Source organism: Geotrypetes seraphini, chromosome 5 (genome assembly GCF_902459505.1).
Source record: "Geotrypetes seraphini chromosome 5, aGeoSer1.1, whole genome shotgun sequence".
NCBI classification, from domain to species: Eukaryota; Metazoa; Chordata; class Amphibia; order Gymnophiona; family Dermophiidae; genus Geotrypetes; species Geotrypetes seraphini.
Window position 1 is genome coordinate 266,196,971 of NC_047088.1, and position 16,568 is coordinate 266,213,538.

General features: G+C 44.7%; 1 protein-coding gene across 1 annotated transcript in view; it reads right to left on the bottom strand.

The window, feature by feature from the left end:
• Positions 1-16,568, bottom strand: part of ASIC4 (acid sensing ion channel subunit family member 4) — a 311,699-nt gene that overhangs the window by 17,070 nt on the left and 278,061 nt on the right. Inside the window, exons 5-7 of the mRNA XM_033946240.1 lie at positions 16,286-16,342; positions 12,879-13,032; positions 10,439-10,530 (exon numbers count right to left, since the gene is read on the bottom strand). Of these exons, the coding sequence (XP_033802131.1) occupies positions 10,439-10,530; positions 12,879-13,032; positions 16,286-16,342 (303 nt within the window). The remainder of the gene's footprint in view (positions 1-10,438; positions 10,531-12,878; positions 13,033-16,285; positions 16,343-16,568) is intronic.

Here is a 16,568-nt window from a genome sequence, read left to right on the forward strand (position 1 = left end):
GAGGGAGGGATGCCTGTTGTAAATCCGAGTAACTCTCTCCCCGGCCCTTCTGTACTGTGAAACTATATTCTTCTCTGGATGGGAATGTGTGGCGCAGTGGTTAGAGCTACAGCCTCAGCACCCTGAGGTTGTGGGTTCAAATCCCTCACTGCTCTTTCTGACCCTGGGCAAGTCACTTAATCCCCTCATTACCTGAGCCCACAAGGACAGAAGAGACATATGATAACGTAGCAGAATGTAAAAACCACTTACAATATAAGTGGTAAATAAATAATTAAAAGATAAATAGATAAATAAAATAGTGGCGCTTCATGGGGAGGAAGAGTCTGGCCAGGAGCCTGGAGTCCTCTGCCTTCTGCATGCTATTTTATAGCATACAATTTGAATGTAAAAACCCAGCATAAAATCGCTGTTCTAATGACATCACAGACTGCGTTACCAAAAAGTTCTACGCGGTTTACAAAAGATTCTAAACATTAAACATAATCGTCTATTTGAATGAGTCAGCTAGTCAGGTGTTTGGAGAAAAGATAGGATTTTAGCTGTTTTCTAAAATGTCTGTGAGCAACAATGATCGAAATTCTTTTTCATGAGAAGCTGCCTGAGATGCTAAAGAGTGATTTAGGGATTTCCTGCTTTTACAACCTTTTACAGAAGGGAAATTGAACAGAGCATTTGTGCGTAGCTATGGAAAAACTATTAGCCAAATAAGTAGGGGCTGCACCATATAAAACCTTGTAACAAAAACGGTTCATAGACAACGGCGCGAAAGACAAAGGCGCGCGCCGACAACTGAGCGCAAGATGGAGGTGCGCGCCGCTCAAAATTACAGTTTTTAGGGGCTCTGACGGGGGTTTTTGTTGGGGAACCCCCCCACTTTACTTAATAGACATCGCGCCGGCGATATGGGAGTTTTGGGGGGTTGTAACCCTCCACATTTTACTGTAAACTTAACTTTTTCCCTAAAAACAGGGAAAAAGTGAAGTTTTCAGTAAAATGTGGGGGGTTACAACCCCCCACAACGCAGCGCGATGTCTATTAAGTAAAGTGGTGGGGTTCCCCCCCGCCCCCCCCCCGCGTCGGAGCCCTAAAAACAGTAATTTTGAGCGGTGCGCCTCCGCGCTGCTCTCAATTGTCTGGGCGTGCCTTTGTCCCGGCGCGCTTTTGACCTGACACCAACAAAAACAGCCCAACTTCCACGGGCAACCAATGCAATTCGCAACATGATCGTATTTCTTAGAGTCATCATCAGGACGTCTACGCAATGCCCAAAACAACACTTGACAGCATAGCAGTTAAATCTGCTGAGCGCGATTCTCTATTGTGCGTCTATGCAAAATAGAATTCACTGAGCATTGGGCTGCTGGACGTCTAAACGACACTTAACTTTTAGGCGTCATTTATAGAAGTTGCCCTTCTAGGTCTAAGGCAGTGCTTACCAATCTTTTTCAGGTCACGACCTGCTGAGGAACATTGTAATGACACGTGTCAAGACCCTAAATGGTATCTGTGACCTCATTTGGCTAAGTCTTGCTCTGTTATTCTGACCAGACAACATTACGTATCGTTAATGCACTTTTTTTATCTTGCTCAAGGCATTTTAAGCCCACCGGAACCAGGAAATATGTAGCCCTGGGCCGAAGTCAGTTGCAATCTGAAATAAACCACCACCCAACCTTTCAAATGTCGGTTAGGAACAGGAATATGTGCCAAATTCTGCAAAAAAGGATGAGAAAACCTTAGAATCCAAAGCAGGTCATCTGGAAGTTTCTACACCTTTAGGTCTTTTTATTGATAAAACAAATAAGCAAATCAACAAACAACCCCTTCTAATATTTTTAGAACATAAACATAAGAGTTGCCCTACTGGGACAGACTGAAGGTCCATCAAGCCCAGTATCCTGTTTCCAACAGTGGCCAACTCAGGTCCCAAGTACCAGGCAGAAACCCAAAGAGTAGCAACATTCCAGAGCTGAGATTGTGATGTCATAATGCCTCATTCCACCAATGCCTAAGAGCCAACCTCTGCAGTGATGCCACAATGGCTTGATTGTCCTATACTTGGCTCACATAAGAATTGCCGTGCTGGGACAGACTGAAGGTCCATCAAGCCCAGGATCCTGTTTCCAACAATGGCCAACCCAAGTCCAAAGTTCCTGGCAAGATCCCAAGGAGTAAAACTGATTTTATGCTGCTTATCCTAGGAAATTATCCAAACCTTTTTTAAACCCTGCTAAGCAAGCACTTTTACAACATTCTCTGGCAACAAATTTCAGAGTTTAATTACACGTTGTGTGAAGAAATATTTTCTCTGGTTTGTTTTAAATCTACTATTTAGTAGCTTCATTTTTAGAAAGAGTAAACAAGTGATTCACATCTACTCTTTCCACTCCTCCATCCTATCACCCCTCAGCCATCCCTTCTTCAACCTGAAGAGCCCTAGTCGCTTTAGCCTCTCCTCATAGGGAAGTCGTCTCAAACCTTTTAGCATTTTCGTTTCCCATCTCTGTACCTTTTCTAATTCTGCTATATGATTTTTGAGATGTAGCGACCAGAATTGTACACGGTATTTGAGGTGGGACGGCCCCGTGAAGCGATACAAGGACATTAAAACATTCTCATCTTTGTTTTATGTAATGGGCTTTTGTGGCCTGAACAAGAATCTTACAGTAATCCCTCTTTGTCACAGCTAGAAAAATACCTCAGACTGCAGTTCAGAACAATCAGTGGGTTTACATGAAAAAAAACAGAACCTGAGCTTCTTTTGAATGAGTTTGGTTTTAATTTTATTCACTACCACAATCATTTTCCTGGAGGTTAGGAAGAAAGACAACGCAGGTGGCTGTTTGCAATAAATAATAGTTAAAGCATTTAACATATTATACTTTTCAATAGAACTTCTATCACAAATGCTCTTTCCAGATAAGTAGAAATTTAATGCTTTGTATAATAACCAAGAACAACTTCGAACTAGTGCTAGACTTTTCAAACCCACGTCTAAGCCAACCTTTTATTTCCACGGGTGTCTGTGTATCCCAGGTCGTATTTCTACCTCCCTGTAACTTATTATTTCAATTTCAGGCAGAGGTGGTTCAACTCACTCCTGGCTCCGGTGCTGCTATGACCTCTAGCAGTCTCCCCGATAAGGATTTTGAATCCTTACAAGAAGTACTGCCCGAGGTGTTTTATTCAGGGATGGCCTAGTGGTTAAAGCAGCTGTCTCAGCACCCTGAGGTTGTGAGTTCAATCCCAGTGTAACCCTTCATCGCCCCAAGCACCACAGTCAGATTATGTGCCTGCCGAGACAGATAGGGAAAACACTTGAGTACCGAGTACCCGATTACTATTCAATGTATTATAAACTGTTTTGGGTGGTTAAGAAATCTAATTCATGTTGAGGTTGCGTTAGTGGAGTCAGAGGCTACTAGACTACTATGGATTGTGTGAGTTGGGGGTTGGCTACCTTTCAGCTAAGGGTCAGGTCATGTTTGGGGGTGTCAGCATTTGAGCTGGATTGGGTCAAATCAGGGGGCTGGGAGGCTGCTAAGACCCATAAATGAAAAAAGTCCCTTTACAGTGAGCTGGGGACTAAAACATGGTGGTAATCTGCAGCTCATTGAAGAATGTGTCCCACAGAGAATTTTGCTAGAAACTATGATTTCAGCAGCTTTATCGCTCAATTTTCTACATCGAGCTTGGAAAAGAGATGGCTGAGGGGAGATTTGATTGAAGTCGACAAAATCCCGAGAGGAATAGAACAGGTACAAGTGGATCGATTTTTCACTCCGTCAAAAATGTCAAAGACTAGGGGACACTCGATGAAGTTACAGGGAAATACTTTTAAAACCAATTGGAGGACATTTTTTTTCACTCAGAGAATATTTAAGCTCTGGAACGTGTTGCCAGAGGATGTGGTAAGAGCGGATAGCGTAGCTGGTTTTAAGAAAGGTTTGGATAAGTTCCTGGAGGAAAAGTCCGTAGTCTGTTATTGAGAAAGACATGGGGGAAACCACTGCTTGCCCTGGATCGGTAGCATGGAATGTTGCTACTCTTTGGGGTTCTAGAATCTTGTTACTCTCTGGGATTCTGGAATCTTGTTATTCTTTGAGATTCTGTATGGAATGTTGCTACTCTTTGGGTTTTGGCCAGGTACAAGTGACCTAGATTGGCCACCGTGAGAATGGGCTACTGGGCTTGATGGACCATTGGTCTGACCCAGTAAGGCTATTCTTATGAGCCCCAGTGTAAGTTACCTGAGGGGGGCAGGAGAAAAGAAACTTGCCTGACACAAGGAACATCAGTAGGAAAATGGAATTTGAGCTCTGGCTTCTATGGTTTTCAGTCAGCCATAATGGTCCATCTACGTAGCCCAGTATCCTGTTTCCATAGTGGCCAATCCAGGCCACAAGTACTTGGCAAACTCCCAAATAGTAGCAGCTACAGATCCAGCGCCAGCAGTGGCTTGACCCATGTCTTTCTGCACGTGTTTTAACAACTTGGAACAGTTTCGTGTCATCTGCAAATTTAATCATCTCACTGGTCATTCCAATTTCCAGATCATTTATAAATAGGTTAAGTAGCACTGGTCCCAGTACAGACCCCTGTGGCACTCTACTATCTACCCTCCTCCAATGGGAACCCTACCCTCTGTTTTCTGTCCGATAACCAATTCTTAATCCGTGAGAGGATTTCTGCTGCCACAACGAAGGAGAAAAGCCCCCAAGATTGGTATATTTGACCTGTGTGGATAAGTAACAGGATTGAGTTGCTGTGGGTGTGTTTGCAGCGCTGGAGAGTGGATTGCAATAGTCTACAGGAGCTGCGTTTATCAGTTAAGTGGGTTTTTTTCAATCTTTTACGGAAAAGTAACACTCCTCTTCAATGTCTATCTATCCTCCCTGCTAGGAATGATTAAGAAGGGGATCACAAACAGATCGGAGAAGGTTATCATGCTGCTGTACCAGGCCATGGAGTGCCCCCACCTGGAATACTGCATCCAACACTGGTCACCGTACATAAAAAAGGACATAGTGCTACTCGAAAGGGTCCAGAGAAGAGTGACAAAAATGGTTAAGGGGCTGGAGGAGTTACCGTACAGTGAGAGATTAGAGAAACTGGGTCTCTTCGCCCTTGAAAAGAGGAGACAGAGGGGACATGATTGAAACATTCAAGGGGATAGACTTAGTAGATAAGGACAGGTTGTTCGCCCTCTCCAAGGTAGAGAGAACGAGAGGGCACTCTCTAAAGTTGAAAGGGGATAGATTTCATTCAAACAAGGAAGTTCTTCTTCACCCAGAGAGTGGTAGAAAACTGGAACGTTCTTCCGGAGTCTGTTGTAAGGGAAAACACCCTCCAGGGATTCAAGATAAGTTCCTGCTGAACCGTAACGTTCGCAGGTAGGGTTGGTCTCAGGATGCTGGTCTTTGACTGAGGGCCGCCGCGTGAGCGGACTGCTGGGCACGAGGGACCACTGGTCTGACCCAGCAGCGGCAATTTGTATGTTCTTCTGTTTTTGCTCTTTTGCTCTAATTTCTGGGCTGGGCTGAGGCTGACGCTGAGAACAGGACATTGTTATTTCTGGGTGAAGTTGATAGAGAATTGTTTCGCAATTGATGTTCCTGTGCTCCATACCAATACTAACACCAGTCTTGGGGATGTGTTAGTGCCTTTATAGTTCCCAAGCAAGTTGGATATTATAGAGATTTGAACTTGCACCAGAAGATTGCATTCCTGTGTCTAACCCAGCAGTTTGTGGGGATTGACTGTTTACAATATTGATGATGTGTGGAGGTTTTTCTGGCCTCTCTTGGATTTATTGGCTTGTCCTATTTGGGAGGTGTGCTGTGTTCACGGAGGTCTTTTTCCTCTACATTACTGAGGTTGTGTTAGCAGGATTGTCCACACGTCTCCTGAAGAAAGGAGTGTGTTTTCTGGCACTGAGTTTCTACTTTTGCCTTTCTGTGGTAATTGAAATCACCCATTATTATACTGTTTCACAATTTACCAGTTTTCCTAATCTCTGTGTGGTACCCAGAAGTATCACTCCAGTTATGCCACTCTTGCGATTTCTCCATAGGCAAACTCTGATTTTGACACACTTTTGTACCACACTTTTTGAACACAGAATTCCTGGTCAAACATTGCAGATGTATTACTTTATAGGTCACACACTTTATAGGTACATTCGGCAACCTGAGAAAATTCAGTGGTAGGGATGTGGTCTAGAATGCATACAATTGCAAATATGTGCACAGTGGCGTACCAAGGGGGGGGGGCGGTCCGACCCGGGTGCCAGCCCTAAGGGGGTTCTCCCGGCCTTGCCGTTCAGTCCCCCCCACCCCCGAAGGACCGCTCGCCCCACTGACCTTCCTGCACCACCTATGAAGCAGCCTGCAACAGGATCGCGACCTCAGCGATCCCTGAGCTGCTTGGGCGCTGCTTCCTGCGCCGCGGTCCCACCCCTCCTCTGACATCAGAGGAGGGGCGGGACCACGGCGCAGGAAGCAGCGCAGGGATCGCTGACGTCACGATCCTGCTGCGGCTGCTTCATAGGTGGTGCGGGGAGGCCAGGGGGGTGAGCGGTCATTCGGGGTGGGTCGGGGCATCAGGCCTTCAGGGTGGGGCGGGCAGGCAGGCAGGCTTTCAAGGGGGAGGGGGGTGATAGGAAGGCCTTCAAGGGGGGAGGCAGGCCTTCAAGGGGGGGATAGGCCTTCGGGGGGTGTGCAGACCTTCAATGGGTGCAGGCCTTCAAGGGGGGGGCAGGCAGGCCTTCAAGGGGTGACAGGCATACAAGGGGGTGGGACAGGCCTTCAAGGGTGGGACAGGCCTTTGGGGGGGTGCAGGCCTTCAGGGGGGGTGCAGACCTTCAAGGGGGTGCAGGCCTTCAAGGGGGGATAGGCCTTCAAGGGGAGGACAGGCAGGCAGGCCTTCAAGGGGGGGATAGGCCTACAAGGGGGTGGGACAGGCCTACAAGGGGGTGGGACAGGCCTTCAAGGGGGGACAGGCCTTCGGGGGGGGGTGCAGGCCTTCGGGGGGGTGCAGACCTCCAAGGGGGTACAGGCCTTCAAGGGGGGATAGGCCTTCAAGGGGGGATAGGCCTTCAAGGGGAGGACAGGCAGGCAGGCCTTCAAGGGGGGACAGGTCTACAAGGGGGTGGGACAGGCCTTCAAGGGGGGACAAGCAGACCTTTAAGGGGGGACAGGCCTTTGGGGGGGGACCCTGGTTTAGAAGTACACGGAGGGAAGGGGGTGTTCAAAGAGAAGTGCATATGCCAAACTTTGGGGGGGGAAGAAATAATGGGTCTGAAAATAGAGGAGAGGGAGAGAGATGATGGACCATGGGATTTAGGGAGGGAGGGAAGGAACAGAAAGGGAGAGAAATTGGAAATAAGGGATGGTGTGGAGGAGGGATAGAGATACTGGATAGGAGGGTAATTGGGAAAAGAAAGGGAGAGATGGTGGACTCTGGGGTGGTGGGGAAGGAGGGAGAGATGCCGGATGAAAGGGTAGTTAAGAAAAGGTGGATCTGTGGAGGGAGATGAAAAAAAGGAAAGATACCAGACTTCCTGGGGAGGGAAGGGAAATGGAAAGGGAGGACAGAGTTGGCAGATGGATAGTTAGCATGCAGAAAGAAGAAAGGAGACCCTGGCAAGCAAGTTATCAGAAGAAAACCAGAGCCTTGGACCAACAAGATTTGAAATATAACCAGACAACAAAAGGTAGAAAAATTAATTTTATTTTCTGTTTTGTGATTACAATATGTCAGATTTGAAATGTGTATCCTGCCAGAACTGGTATTGGACTGCAAATGTGAGCTAGGATTTAACAGAGAGAGGAAAAGTCCTTTTTGTTTCTTTATTTTATTTACACCACAGCGCCAGTGTGGTTAGGAGAAACCAAAGGGGGTGAAAAAGCTATAAAACCCACCAGGAGTTTTGAAAAAAATCACCCAATTGGGCAGGAAAATCGAATTGAAAAACCAATTCAATAGGCTGAATCGAATCGAAATTTTTTTTCCTGAATCTGGCAGCATTAGTTTGCGCTACTGTCTTAGACTTTAGGACCTGGGATTGGAGAGAGATGGCATCCTCAGTACTTTATAATGCAAGTGAAACGAGGATTTGGTCAGACTTTTGAAGGGTCTGCAGAAGAAAAATATTGTATTGGCCAGGGACATGAGACAGCAGGAAACGGGAACTTTTCTTCCTTCTATTTTTGTGAATGGCAAGGCTGAGGATGTCAGAGAGTTCAGTTAAAATATGTGCTTTATAAGAAAATATAATAATGTGTTTTATAAAGTTTATAGCATAGCTGGCCTACCCAGTGAGGTGTTCCTAGTGGTGGTGGTGGCAGCGTGTCAATGTGTTGAGAATAACAGGTGGTCTGGGAAATTCTGCTGAGCAAACTCCGGGCCCATTTCCACCCCCCAGTTAGTCCACTCCACTCCACTCAACTGGTTCACACACTGAGTGGGTCTTTGGGTGTTGTTTTGGGATCTCTTCCAGTGGTTTATCAGTATCTCTTTCTGGTCCAAGGAAGGAAACTTTGTTATCCTTAGCATTGACCTACAGAATATGTTTGAAACAGCGCTGCTTGTGTGGCATTAGGCTATGTAGTGATCGAAAGAAAAAAACAGACCTTTGCACATTTTTGAACTATATGGTGGGTGTATGAGGAGATTCACATTTCCTGCACAACTAAGTCCATGTGAAGTTACCTTGTGCTATATTTGACATCTAGCAAGGTCTCTGTTTGAAAGGAAAGATCTAAACTTAAAAATGAAGTGGCCAGAAGTTATGGTAAAAGCAGATAGTGTAGCTGGTTTTAAGAAAGATTTGGACAAATTCCTGGAGGAAAAGTCCATAATCTGTTATTAAGACATGGGGGAAGTGTCTGCTTGCCCTGATCGGTAGCATGGAATGTTGCTACTCTTTGGGTTTTGACCAGGTATTAGTGTCCTGGATTGGCTACCATGAGAATGGGCTACTGGGCATGATGGACCATTGATCTGACCCAGTTAGGCTATTCTTATGTTATGTTCTCATCTGTAGGGGCCTTTGTTTTCACTTCTTATTTTAATGTATTTTTTTTCTGGGAACTTATCAGTGTTTTTTATAATGGGAACAAAAATGGAAGAGAATTAATGTGTGTGGGATGAGGGGGGTAACTAATTTCTTCAGCTAAATAATTCAGTCCACTTCAAACAGACATAGGAGAACTCACGCACCATTCACACACCCTCCAACCAAAAACGTCAAAAGAAAAAACTGTTCGACAACCTCCTAGCCATTCAAGCTGCAACACTCGACCCCCAACTCTACAACCAATTGACATCGACCACAAACTACAAAACCTTCAAAAAAGAAATAAAAACCCTTCTATTCAAAAAACACATAAAACCGAACTAACACAATCAGAACTGTCCCAAGCATCACCTGCAACTACTCCATATGCACTTCTGATGTCATGACAATTCAGACATAATTTATGTTATGTTATGTTTGGAATATAAGAAAATTTTCACTGCCTGTTTCTATTCTGACCATTTATTCCGTTTCATGGTCATTACAAAAAATATTTTTTTACATGGGGGGGATGTCAAAAAATGATGGGCCCCGGGTGCCACATACCCTAGGTACGCCACTGTATGTGCACAACATAATTTTACTTTATAAAAATAGTTGGTTGTCGATATTTCTTGTGTGTTCAATCACTTTGTTTTTTTATTGGGGTAAAGTAGTCCGTGATTAGCACTGAGAAGGAAGCTGGGGGACAGGATAGAGGAAGGAATTGAGAGTACGGGAGAGAAATGAAATCAGAGGAGGGAAAAGAGAAGAGACAAAGGAGGGAGAAATAGGGTAAATTAAAAAAAAAAAAAAATAGAAGAGAGAGGAAGGGAATCAAGGAGGGAGAAGAGATTTTGGATCAGGTGAGGGAGAGATGAACCACTGAAGCCTCCAGCTCTTCTGATCTCCTCCCTCAAACCCCCAAGAGTTCCTTACCCACAGCTCTCACCCCCTCCAAACCTCTTAACTTACATCCTATGACCCTATATCGTTGTGCAGTTGGAATCATAAAACACCGATTCCAGCTGTTGCTGCCCTTCAGACAAGCCAAGATCGTCACAGCGTGGGAATGGGCAGAGATACGAGGGCTGCTGCCACTGCCCCAACCACAACCATCGTTTCCACAGTTGCTGATGTAGCAATTCTTTGAGGAATATGGAAGAGGGGCAGGAATGATTTTGTGGGTGCAAATCTATGGGACCCTAGGGCCCTGCCTATATACAGGAACACTCTAGATTAGGTACCTGAATTGTGGTATTACTGTGGCAGCGCTCTGGATTTGGGAATGCTCTGGGTGTGGCATAATACAGTGGATATTACTGGATAGACTATATTTGCAGGACGCTCAGATCAGCAAAGACTCCAGACTCTTACCCAGCAGCCCTGCCAGGTCATAAGCTTTCTTCTGTTCTATCGTTTCATAGTTCAGTGCTTCAAAGAATATGTCCAACACCAGAAAATTCTCTCTGTGGTGAAAAGAAAAAAAAAAAAAAGGTGAATGAGGACATACAGTCAAACTCCACCCAGCCATCTCATGAACTTCAAAAGATCCAACTGTCCACCAGAAAGATTTTCATGAAACCAATCATTAAATCCCTGATTTCTCAGTGCAGTGTTACACTCAAATCACTGAATCCTGGAGTATACTCATCAAGCCTCCTCAGTGTACCATTAGTCAGTCACTAAAAGCTGGAATATCCTCACCAAGAGCTTTCCGTGTACTAAAAACCCACCTTTTTGAGACTGTATTTATTCTGTACCCTCCCAACGTGTAAAGACCTCATATCTATTGCCATTCCCTCATTACTCTAGGCAGGGGTGTCAAAGTCCCTCCTTGAGGGCCGCAATCCAGTCGGGTTTTCAGGATTTCCCCAATGAATATGCATGAGATCTATTTGCATGCAAGGCTTTCATGGTATGCTAATAGATCTCATGCATATTCATTGGGGAAATCCTGAAAACACGGCTGGATTGCGGCCCTCGAGGAGGGACTTTAACACCTCTGCTCTAGTCCCTCATATTTCATCACCTAAATAATGGAAGTCGCTCGAAGGAAGGAAAGGTGACTAGTGGAGTCCCTCAGGGTTCGGTGCTGGGGCCAATCCTGTTCAATATGTATGTAAGTGACATTGCTGAAGGATTAGAAGGAAAAGTGTGCCTTTTTGCAGATGATACCAAGATTTGTAACAGAGTAGACACCGAAGAGGGAGTGGAGAATATGAAAAAGGATCTGCAAAAGTTAGAGGAATGGTCTAATGCCTGGCAACTAAAATTCAATGCAAAGAAATGCAGAGTAATGCATTTGGGGATTAATAATAGGAAGGAACCGTATATGCTGGGAGGAGAGAAGCTGATATGCACGGACGGGGAGAGGGACCTTGGGGTGATAGTGTCCGAAGATCTAAAGGCGAAAAAACAGTGTGACAAGGCAGTGGCTGCTGCCAGAAGGATTCTGGGCTGTATAAAGAGAGGCGTAGTCAGTAGAAGGAAGAAGGTGTTGATGCCCCTGTACAGGTACATTGGTGAGGCCCCACTTGGAGTATTGTGTTCAGTTTTGGAGACCGTATCTGGCGAAAGACGTAAGAAGACTTGAGGCGGTCCAGAGGAGGGCGACGAAAATGATAGGAGGCTTGCGCCAGAAGACGTATGAGGAGAGACTGGAAGCCCTGAATATGTATACCCTAGCGGAAAGGAGAGACAGGGGAGATATGATTCAGACGTTCAAATACTTAAAGGGTATTATACGTAGAACAAAATCTTTTCCTGAGAAAGGAAAATGGTAAAACCAGAGGACATAATTTGAGGTTGAGGGGTGGTAGATTCAGGGGCAATGTTAGGAAATTCTACTTTACGGAGAAGGTGGTGGATGCCTGGAATGCGCTCCCGAGAGAGGTGGTGGAGAGTAAAACTGTGACTGAGTTCAAAGAAGCAGCGGGATGAACACAGAAGATTTAGAATCAGAAAATAATATTAAATATTGAACTAAGGCCAGTTACTGGGCAGACTTGCACGGTCTGTGTCTGTGTATGGCCGTTTGGTGGAGGATGGGCAGGGGAGGGCTTCAATGGCTGGGGAGGGCTTCAATGGCTGGGAGGGTGTAGATGAGCAGAGATTTCGGCAGTTGGAACCCAAGCATAGTACCGGGTAAAGCTTTGGATTCTTGCCCAGAAATAGCTTAGAAGAAAAAAAAAAAAAAAATTTAAATTGAATCAGGTTGGGCAGACTGGATGGACCATTCGGGTCTTTATCTGCCGTCATCTACTATGTTACTATGTTACTATGTGTAAGCCTTTGTCCTATGTCTGTCTTAATTAGATTGTAAGCTCTCTCGAGCAGGGACCATCTCTCACGCATTAGTTGCACAGCACTGTGTCCATCTGTTAGCGCTTTAGAAAGAATAAATAGTAGTAATGCATGGAATCCTTAAATCCTAGAGTATCCTTATCAGGAGCCCTCAGTACACACTGTACAGTATACCACTACACTGGGTCATTATATTCCAGCGTATGCTCACCAGCAGCTCTCCCTATAGCTCTACACTCATTCATTAAGTCCGTCTAGTTGAAGATCTTCCCTTTGTGATAACAGGTTGTCTAAGCATCTTTAGCTCACTGACTTCTGCTTTTCACTTGAGTTTCCATTTTCTGGCTCTCCACTGATATCAAACTAGCAGGTATTTCATCTTCTACTTTCTGATTTTCTTATGTACACTCTGTGGCTCCCTTGGCAGTCATTTTCTTCAGCCCATGCACTAAAAGAACGTTGATAATGAAGGCGTAGCTTTCACTTTCTATCATGAACTTCAAGCACTCACTTGATGTAGGTCTCATTCTTCTTGTATTTCCTGGCCAGATAGCGGGCGGACCCTTTGTTGGGAATGCGAACCATGGAAATTTCCTTTCCATAGCGTGTCATGTTGCAGGGTGTAGGGCAGGTACATCGTGTTCTTGAGTCTTCCGCCATGGAGTCTGCATGAGTAGCAAAACACACGTTGACTTCACATACACCTGCAGGGTTGGCATGCCATTTAAAACAGTGAAAGCTTTGGTCTAAGCCCAATTTAAAGCTTTGGTCTACTCTAAGCCCAATTTTAGTGACCCCACACCTAGTTCTGTGTAAGAAAGAAATGAGGAAGAAGTGGCCAAATATCTTTAGCAAGAATAGGATGTTAGGTCGAAGTCAAACAGGTGAGGACTTGGATCTACTACTACTTATAGGTCTAAGGTGAAGTAGATACAGATGGAGAACAGGTGGATGTATATGTGGTTTAGAAGTAGAGCCCTGGACGGATAAAGATATGATGGAAGTGGGTAGTGAGTGGATGACTAATGGAAAGAACAGAGAGATGAACCAAGAGCTTGAGGGATGAGGAAAAAGATGAATGTATTTATGGAATTAGTAACGAGTAATTACATATATGAATCGGTATAGTTTACAAACATGTTGGCCGGCAAGAACTATTTGGCTTCCCAGCTTTAGCTCTGGATAGATCACACAGCTGTATGCTGCACAAACTTGAAGATCTACTCTGTGCTTCTTCTAATCAGCACCTTGTCTTCCCCACAAAACTGTCCACTATTGTCAAGTATGTGTTCCAATTGTCATCAGTGCCTATTGTTCACACAAGACAACCTGCTCCCCTCCCCCAATTATATCCAACAGCACGCCAAGGTCCTATTGCTGACTCCCTCTCAGAGAGCTCAAAGAAGCCACGATGTGCAACTGATTTGGTCGTTGCCCCTTCCTGGCTCTCTAATAATTCAGAATTATGGAGAGGCAAACGTTTGTGTGTGTTACCATCTTGGTGGACTTTGACTCTGACCTGGACTGCAGCGCTTCATTGTCAGCAGAAGCCGGAGAGTCGGGAGCTGTTTCCCTGCGGGCACCCGCGGAGTCAGATGTCCTGACGTCACGTGGGTCCTTCGCCTGAGGATTAAAGGGACGCTGCGACTGCAGGAGTTTGGAGAGGCAAACGTTTGTGTGTGTTACCATCTTGGTGGACTTTGACTCTGACCTGGACTGCAGCGCTTCATTGTCAGCAGAAGCCGGAGAGTCGGGAGCTGTTTCCCTGCGGGCACCCGCGGAGTCAGACGTCCTGATGTCACGTGGGTCCTTCGCCTGAGGGTTAAAGGGACGCTGCGACTGCAGGAGTTTGGAGAGGCAAACGTTTGTGTGTGTTACCATCTTGGTGGACTTTGACTCTGACCTGGACTGCAGCGCTTCATTGTCAGCAGAAGCCGGAGAGTCGGGAGCTGTTTCCCTGCGGGCACCCGCAGAGTCAGACGTCCTGACGTCACGTGGGTCCTTCGCCTGAGGGTTAAAGGGACACTGCGGTGCGTGGCCGCAGGGCGCAACCACAGGGCGTGGCCAAAGGGGCGTGCCCTAAGGGGCACGTTTTGCCCCTTGGGAGCCCCTTGGAGACACTGGGAGAACGGGAGAAATTGTATGTATTAACTTTTAATACTATGGGGAAAAGAAAAGGAAAAGGTTTCTACGCCAATATTATTAGGCCCCATAGATCGGCACTTCACGTCATCCAGTGCCTTAGGCCACAGTCAAGGAGCGGATTCGCTGTCAGGTGCATCTCTTAGTCCCCCAGGTAGAACTCCACCACCTCCACCAAATATTCCTGAAGTTTTGGAGCCCAAGTTTGGCTCCAATTCTCAGACGGAGGGACTCTCTGAGCAAATGGGGTCACCCTTATTAGTTTATGGGGGGATTCCCAAAGCTTTATCTTTTCAAGATGAGGCTTTGATTGCCAGAGAGTCCCAGACTGAACCTCAGGAAGTTACCCTAAAGGATCTTACTCGAATGGAGGGGCTATTAAAGTCTGTAGTGACACAAAATGTAAAATTTTCGCAAGAAGTGATTGAAAAGTTTGTAAATGTTGATTCCAACTTAAAAATTATTGAAAAATCAATTAGAACAACTGAATCTCAGGTGGTTACATTACAAGCAGTTTCTTCAACAGCAGTAAAGGATTTTCATATCACTCATATGAAATTTGAAAAAACGGAGAACTTGCAAAGAGCAAAAAATCTACGTCTAGTTAATTTCCCCAAAACTCATTTGTTGTCTCCAGAAATATTGGTTAAGAAATATTTTAAAGAAGTTTTGGGGATGGCAGCCATAGAAAATTTGCCTTTAATAAATTTATATTATATTCCTCAGAGGAAAAAAGTTCCCATAGAACCGGGTATAGACCAGTTGGAACAAATTGAATTTGATTTAACTGGTTTCCTGGAAGATTCACAGGATATAATTCCAACTAGGTCGACACTCCTTATAACTTGTACAAGAGAGATAGGTAAATCCTTAATTATGAAAGCTTATTTTCAAAATAAGCAAACTAAATTTTGTGGGGATAATGTATTGATTTTTCCAGATGTGGCCCAAGCAACACAATTAAGAAGAAAATCTTTTTTGGCATTGAAATCTAGGGTGTTGGCTTTGGGAGCTACATTTTATTTAAAATTTCCTTGTAAATGCTTGATTAAATTTAAGGAGAATGATTATGTTTACTGGGACTCTATTCAGTTAGAGCAATTTTTGCAACATCATGAAACTAGTTCTTCTGTCACCACATAATTAATATTTGGAGTTTTGAAATATGGTTGATCTTTGGATCATGTTTATTTTTTGAATGTTTCTTGTTATGTATTAATCTGTTTGCTCTCTCTCAGTTATGTGGACTTGAGGAATCTTGTGATAACCTTTGATTTTATAATTTTTTTTTCCTTATTTTCTTTATGTAATTTCCTTTCCTTATTATTATGTACAAATAATAATGCTTAAAATTTGAATTAAAAAAAAAAAATTCAGAATTATGGCGAGGGATGCTGAGTGTGTTTGAGTCGAGAGAATGATGAATGGACAGAATGGACATGGTAGATGAGCACGTCTATACCTAAACCAACACCCATGTCTTCTAGTTGACATTCCCCTTCTCCTTGCTCTCATCACTGCCCTCTATTTATTTCAAGCATGGTTAAATTCTGCTGGTGGCTAATCCAGGCATCCACTGCCCTTTTAAGTATTCTTATATGTTTTCTAAGACATTTCAGTTCAAACTCACTTCCTTCTAGAATGGACTTTGTCTCTCAGTCAAGCACCAAGAACAAAGTCTAGCGGTTACCTGTTGTCCTTTCACCTCCACTGTGTAAGAGGGTATTTCCTCTGACAGGTAGTGCCTGGGGATGGGGAAGTCTTGGAAGCACTTACCTAAAGTGTGATCTGCACAGTCAATGTACACATTGGGAGAGCAAATGGTTTCATTTCCTAGAAAAGAAAGAAGCATAAATTATAGGCAGAATGCACTCTCTTTGACCCTGCTAAAAGCTTTCTCTACTCATTCCTGAACTCCACAAATCCTGGGCTGTAGGAAATAAGGTGATAATGGCTGTACTGGGGAAGACAAATATACTTTCTCCTCCTGGTCCTGTGTTTCTGCTCTCCAAAATATGAGGAGTCCGGGGTAACAATTCCACTGGCAATAAGGAGGTGG